The sequence below is a fragment of the Sebastes umbrosus genome, chromosome 7 (genome assembly GCF_015220745.1).
Source record: "Sebastes umbrosus isolate fSebUmb1 chromosome 7, fSebUmb1.pri, whole genome shotgun sequence".
NCBI classification, from domain to species: domain Eukaryota; kingdom Metazoa; phylum Chordata; class Actinopteri; order Perciformes; family Sebastidae; genus Sebastes; species Sebastes umbrosus.
In genome coordinates this window covers 12,619,771-12,627,343 of record NC_051275.1, presented here as the reverse complement: position 1 = coordinate 12,627,343, position 7,573 = coordinate 12,619,771, and the positions used below count along the sequence as shown (strand labels likewise).

At 39.5% G+C, this 7,573-nt stretch overlaps 1 protein-coding gene across 1 annotated transcript; it reads right to left on the bottom strand.

Moving 5' to 3' along the window:
* Positions 1 to 683: 683 nt before the first annotated feature.
* Positions 684 to 6,672, bottom strand: socs9 (suppressor of cytokine signaling 9). Its single transcript, XM_037776269.1, has 2 exons — positions 6,540 to 6,672; positions 684 to 3,116 (listed from the first exon to the last, which is right to left on the bottom strand). Exon 2 carries the CDS (start codon positions 2,948 to 2,950, stop codon positions 1,247 to 1,249), a length of 1,704 nt encoding a protein of 567 aa, XP_037632197.1. The 5' UTR covers positions 2,951 to 3,116; positions 6,540 to 6,672; the 3' UTR covers positions 684 to 1,246.
* Between the last annotated feature and the right edge of the window lie 901 nt (positions 6,673 to 7,573).

The window sequence follows — 7,573 nt, the reverse complement described above, 5'->3', positions numbered from 1 at the left end:
GGTTTTTTGCTTAAGACTGATTCCTCTTTGCAGAGCTTTCCAGAGCTTGCAGATTCTTGTCTCTGTTACCGACTTAATGTCAAGCGCAAAACACATAATTTCTCCCATCGTTCTTTTTGTTAATTAAGATTCATCAGTGCTAATTCACTATGGTAATTTTGTCATTGAACTGCTGGAATGGAAGATTAGTGTGCAGACACCCCACCTCTTTAAAATTTGCACAGCAGGAATGCTCTGGCTCTTTACAACACAATTAGACGCTAATTTAAAAAACAGCCAGTCCAAACCTTTGGACTAAGGAAGACTAAATTTAGAATGGGACAACACAACAGACAGATTTTGAGGTCCATAAACGTCTGGGCTTCATCATTTGTATGCTGATAATACAGCTGCTTCACCTGCTGCTGACAAGTTCACGAAGGCCACATTTGATCCTTTTCTTCTAAACTAATGAAGGCCGCTGGCACTGGCTGCGTGTCTCACAGGAGAAACCGCAGATGGTTATATAATGTAAGCTGAAAACAAAGCAGCTGAACGATGTAGAATCTGAGCGTAAGACATTCGTTTACTGCTAGTTGTGCAACATCACTCTCTTGGCATCTTTCTTTGCATTTAAACCCCGACACTGAAAACTATGCGAGCATAATCATACCTTCAATGTGTGACAAATATATATTCTAGAGCCAGCTTTCTACTTTTTAATAACAACAGGTAGCATATGCACCTTCCTCTCACCCTTTATAATCAGCCTTGGGCTCAATATGCGAAACCGTGATTAATTCTACAAACGTGCTGCACTCCCACACCTCAATAACAAGGAGAAAACCTTGTCAGTATGTATTCCACCTTCTCAGCACGTGACTGATGAACAACTCTATTATAATCATCTCAATTCACACTAGGACACTTTCCCCCATCGTTAGATAATTAAGTTGATTTAGTCACACTTGAAAACACAGAGGATGTGTGAGGGTATAGCTCTCTGAACGCCACGGATCTAAAGAAGTTTGTTTAATTTGGGTATAAAGAACTTTTGAGTGTGCAAGATCAGTGAGATTACATACTGTCTCATCAGTGTAGTTTAGTACAATTGTTAAGACAAGTACAGCAGGAATGAAATAAATAAGTACGTTGTATTGTTGGTTAACACAGCCAGATAGAGTGAAGAACAAGACTCGTTGTTCGGTTCGAGGAGTGTTAAAAATGTATTTAGTAGTTTCTTTTAGTCAGTATTCTTTGTTGTTCTTCATTCCCACCAAGTATCCATTCGCCGTACACGCACTCTCTGCTTATAGTGGTATTCTTTCAGGTGCTTTTTCAACGTATTTGGAATGGGAAGCATGTTAATGCCGTCGTAGGTGGTGCAGCTGCTTATGACCGCTCGGCAGACGTGTTGCAGGGTGAAGGGCTGTGTGCGATGGATGGGGTTGGACAGTAGCGGCTCGAAGAACATGCAGGAGTTGGGGTCCTTGTAGTGCTCCAGCAATCCCGTTACCGTGGGAGCGTGGAAGACACTGGGGTCGTGCACGTCAAAGCTGAAATTGTGGTTCCACTGTTCGATGCGTGCGTGTAGCGAGCGGCCGTAGCGGCGGAAGCTGACGGAGAAGAGGTAGTCTTCTTGGGCGGAGTCGCGCAGGAGGAAGGTGCCTTCGGGCCTCCCCTCCAGCAGCGTCTCCGCCTCGTAGCGGTCCATCACCCCCCAGTAACACGGGAGGTTGGTGATCTGCAGCAGGTCTGGAACTAAACAGTGAATGTAATCGATCTGGGTGTGAATGCGGTAGCCGTCGTGAGATTTGGGATCCTCAGTCGGTGGAAGTATGGCTCTAGAGGGCACGTTGGTCGGTGTGACCTCTGGGTCAACCAGAGGCTCGGGGGTAGCATCACAGGTGATGACGGCGGCGGAGGATGAGGATGGGGCGGAGCCTGAGGCTGACGCTGGGGCCGAGGCGGAGGCTGCGGTGGAGGCTGAGGCCGAGGCCGAGGCCACCACTTCATCCAGGGTGTCCAAACAGCTCTGCAGAAGGAGCTGGTGCTGCTGTTGTCTTTGGAGAAGAAGCTGCTGTTGCTGATGGACGGAGGCTCTGTCGGCCCCGGATAACTCATTCATACCATGAGCCAGCTTAGGGCCGTGCTTGTAGAGAGGGTTAATTTGGGCAGTCACCTCAAATGTGTGGATCTCTGCGTTGGGTGGTGGATCAACACCTTGTTCGATGCTGATGCGCCTGCGCTCCCGCAACCTGTCGTCTACGTCCTCCACCACGGTGGCCATGGCTGCAGTAGGGGCACTGCACACAACTGGAGAATCAAGCACGGGAGGCTGGGTAATGGGGGCCGTGTGCTGCTTAATGAGATACCACTTCTGAGCCAGCTCTGATCCTACGGGGAAAGGGCAGTCATCCAACATCAACTCACTGAGATGGATCTTGCGCCTCGAGGAGGCACAGGCGGTCGATGACGAAAGAGCCGATGGAGATGGCGCTGGTGCCGCCACGCTGTGTGTCTTTATTGGGAAACACTGCCCCATTGCATCTTGGATTTTTTGCCTGAGAGTGCGACTGCTGCTCGACCCCCGGCCCTCACCTTCACCGGATGCAGGTATCTCTGTAGCAGAGCTAACTGTTCCCAGTCCTGGCCTGGCCGTTACCCGTTCTTGTCCAAGTAACGAGGCAGCGGCATCCAAACCCTGCCATCTCCAACTCTCCCTCAGAGGAGAGGAGGAAGATTGGTCCCTTGTTTCCAGGTCACTCAACAGCTCACCGTACTCAAAGCCATCGCTGACAGGCCTCTCAGCTGCTGGCTCATGGGAAGCAAGGCCTTTTTTCTTCCCCTTTCCACCTTTCCGTCCACTGCCTGCGTCTCGTCTCTCCTCTGACCGGCTCTGCCTCACCTTGGGACGGGCCCCCCTCTCTCGATCTTTCCCTCGGTTCCCTGACTCCTTTGGTAATGACATGATGGATTATGTGGTGAAAAATGAACAGTTGTGCCGCTCCAGGGAGTTTCCAAGGGATGACTTGTAATTACAGTTATCTTTTGGCAGGAAGTTGCCCATCCACATCCCTTGCTTGAGACGTCATTATCTTCGTCCCTGCATTCTGGCCACAAAGAGTTAAAACAACCTGCAAAACAAAATGAGAGTTATACGAGATTGAGTTACGGTATGAGATTTTCACGGTCCAATAACCATCTCAGAAAAATATCATGGTTTCACTGTATCATGGTATTACACTATTATTATAATAGTAGCTGTAGTAGTAGTAGTAGTAATAGTAGTATCAGTTACAATGACACTTAAAGGAATGAGAACATAATTATAATAAACAATTATAAACCTGATAAAAAAAAATTTAAGCATGTAACATATAATATGTTATATAACTAGAGCATGTTAGTTTACATGTTAGCAGCCCTATAGCATGTAATTAACTACTAAATGAATAATAACAGCAGCTGTGAGCTTTTACGGTAATGTCCTATGATAATTAACAATTAACATACTGTAGGTGCAGACAGTATAGCCAGACTGCTCCCGTCTGTATCTTTAACTCACACACACACACTCACTTATTTCAGTTTATTTCAATACCGTAGATAAGCAAATGTACATGGCATGATAGCCATCAACTTTCATACCACAGTATACCTTGATACCGGTATACCGTTACAACCCTAGCCCGCAATTACGTTTTTGAGATAATATATTGTCATATTACTAGTGATATGCTTTTCGGAAAAACTGATGCAATCCAACCCAACATCCCTGATCAAAATTCAACCTTCATGAAGGTCATAATGTTCATTTTTTTGTTCATTTAAGAGCTGCAACTGACACTTATTGTCATAATCATTTAATCTTTCAATTATTTATTTTCTCGATTAATACATTACTCTTTAAGTCCAGAAAATAGTAAAAAAAAAATACCCATCACTATTTCCCAAACCCCAAGTTGACAACCAAAACCTAAACAATATCCAGTTTAAAAATCATAGAAGATAAAGTAAAGATTCAAATTTGAAAAGCTGGGCCCAGTTAATTTTTTTAAAATTTTTGCTTAGAAAAATGACTTATATGATCAATCTTTTATCATATATAGTTGCAGATTCATTTTCTGTTGATTGGCTAAATACCTAATCGTTTCAGCTCTAGTTGATTCAACTTAATGGTCATTAGGTGGGGCGGATGTAGCTCAGTGGGTAGAGAGGTCGTCCTTCAACCACAAGGTCAGTGGTTTAATCCCCGGCCCCTACTGTTTCCATGTGAAAGTGTCCTTGAGCGAGACATTTAACCCCATGTTGCTCCCCGGATATTGACTGTTAAGGAATGAATGACTCACTATACCCCTGTGCCAAGTGTTTAATATTTATATATTATATATAAGTGCAATTTTTGTTAACAGAGCCTGAGAGATAATTTTATTTAATGTTTTGGTTGCGTGGGTTTATTTTATTTATTTAGGATATTTTAATATTTTGTTTTCATATTCCAATGTCGGAATTTTCTTAAGAATTAAAAGTGAATTGCTCTTTGAAAGGGTGTACTTACATTATTATGCTGTTATATTATCATTATATCAGTGGCATAACATGGTCTTAAAATGACAATTTTGTTTATTGCAATTATTTCTGGGACAATATATCTATCGTGACAGGCCTAATACTGAGAGGTGTGTCTAGTGTTTAGATACGTTGAGTCTGTATAAAGATGAGAATAGTTCACGTACATACTTTGAATTCAAGGGCAAGGCATACTGGAACATAATAGGGAACTAAAAGGAGCAAACAACACAGGCCCAACAACCAGTTTGATGAATCACACCACTGTGTTGGTTCTGTGGCCTCTAGGTTTAGAAGAAAGCTGTAAAGTATCCCGGCCTGCATGTTAATTTATTTTAGCTTACAGCAGAAATTTTACTGGAGTCTTTAGTACATAGTATAAACACTGACACAGTCAGAAACATGTTTTGTGTGTCCCATATTTTTGACAGATTACACAGTTATCTGTGTAATTTGTCATAAATACTGAAGACAGCCATCAGAAATGGTGACCTCATATCATTTTCCACCTGTGCAATTTTGTTAATAGTCTGTTTATTGTCAATACTGTATATACTGCTCCTATTTTAAATGGTTCATAATTTGTTACGCTCTTTTTTACTGTGTTAGCTGATGCATGTTGTTTTTTGCACGATCCCCTTTGCTGCTATACACTGCAAATTTCCCCACTGCGGGACTAATAAAAGAAATATCTTGTCTTATCTTATATGTTGGTCACAGATTTTGGTGTAACACACGTTAACAGATATCATGTTTACCAGAAAAGATGTGCTTGACCACTGGTTAAACCACCCACTTCTCCTGAGAGTACCATAAACTATGATGCTCAGCTCGTCGCTCTGGTTTCCTACAATTTGAAGTACCTTTTAAAGTTAATGCAAGTAACTTTAAATTCACATTTTTATAACTTTCCTTACACTGGTGACTACATCACTACAGTTACCAGAAAACAGTTAGTTGGCTAAGAGTTTTTTTTTAATGTGATTTAAACATAAAATAAAACTTGACAACTACAGCACTGATCAGTTTTCTCTATTTTAACCAAGTTGTTGTGTCAACCCAACATCCTCTTTATGCCTTGAAAACAGATACTAAACACTCAGTATCTGTCTCAGTAGCTAGTAAATTTGACTGGAGTCTTTAGTACATAGTATAAACACTGACACAGTCAGAAACATGTTTTGTGTGTCACGTATTTTTGACAGATTACACAGTTATCTGTGTAATAGTGTCATAAATACTGAAGACAGCCATCAGAAATGGTGACCTCATATGTTGCTGGGTCCTATCATGTCACAGATTTCGGTTTTACACATGTAATATCATGTTTACCAGAAAAGATGTGCTTGAAAACCACCCACTTCTCCTGAAAGTACCATAAAACTATGATGCTCAGCTCGTCGCTCTGATTTCCTACAATTTGAAGTATATTTTAAAGTTAATGCAAGTTAAATTCACATTTTTATAACTTTCTTTTTTACTGTGATTTCACAATAAAATAAAACTTGACAACTCCAGCGCTGACCAGCTGAAGTTTCCTCTATTTTAACCCAGTTATCTTGTCAACCCAACATCCTCTTTATGCCTTGATAAACAGATAATGAAGGCTCAGCATCTGTTTCAGCATCTGTCCTCTCTCAAACAAACAGGAACTGTTATAGAAACTAAGTGTCGATTAGAAATAAAAATGTCCTAACTTTTTCCACTACAACTTCAGCTAATGTTATCTGGGGTTATACACCTGCGATGTGTCACATTATAAAGGCATATGGACGACTTAAATCAGCTCTTTACAGTGAAACACATCATAACATTGAGCGTTAGCCTCCAAGCTAACACCGTTAGCAAGCAGCTGTTTGTGCTCGCTAGGCTAACTTAGCAGCTAGCAGCTAACTTCGCTACTCTTTGCTGGAGGAGGAAAAGCTTAAGTTGTATTTATGTCAACTTATATCTATCTTTCTCAATCATAGCACAATATGTGAACATACCTAAGCAGTTGCTGTGAAGTTTCCAGACGGAAGAGCTCCTGTTTGTTGTTAGGTAAACTAAATGGCGTTAACACAAAGAGGCGGCTAGCTCACATTAGCTTCATAGATGAAGAGCTAACACCGCGTGACCCGGAAGTACAAAGGTAATGCGAGTATTTATTATAGTATGTCAGAAACATTTAAAAAAATAATAGTAGAGTATGTAGAAACAAATTCATAGTATAGTGTGTCAAAAAAATTAAGAAAATAATAGTATAGTATGTAGAAAAAATAAAAAAGTCATAGTATAGTATGTCAGCAAAATTTAAAAAAAAGTCTTAGTATAGTATGTCATAAAAAAAAAATAAAAGTCGTAGGAAAGTGTCAGAAAAATAAAAAAAAATCATAGTATAGTATGTCATAAAAATAAAAATAAAAGTCGTAGGAAAGTGTCAGAAAAATAAAAAAAAGTCATAGGATAGTATGTCAAAAAAAAAAGTCATAGTATAGTATGTCACAATTAAAAAAAAAAAAATCATAGTATATTATGTCAGAAAAAAAAAAGTCAAAAAATAAAAAAGTCATATAGTATGTCAAAATTTAAAAAAAAAAATCATAGTATAGTATGTCAGAAAAATAAAAAAAAGTCATAGGATAGTATTTCAGAAAAACAAAAAAAGTCATAGTATAGTACGTTGAATACTATGTCGGAAAAAATTTAAAGTCATAGTATGTCGAAAAAATTTAATAAAAGTCATAGTATAGTATGTCCAACAAATTAAAAAACAGTCATAGTTTTGTATGTCAAATAAAAGTCAAAGTATGGTATGTAGTATAGTATGTCGAACAAATAAAATAAGTCATAGTATAGTATGTCGAAAAAAAGACAGTACGGTATGTCAAAAAAAGAAAAGAAAAAGTCATAGTATAGTTTGTCAAAAAAAAGACAGTACGGTATGTCAAAAAAAAAAGTCATAGTATAGTATGTCAAAAAAAAAGTCATAGTATAATATGTCGAACAAATCAAATAAGTTATAGTATAGTATGTCAAAAAA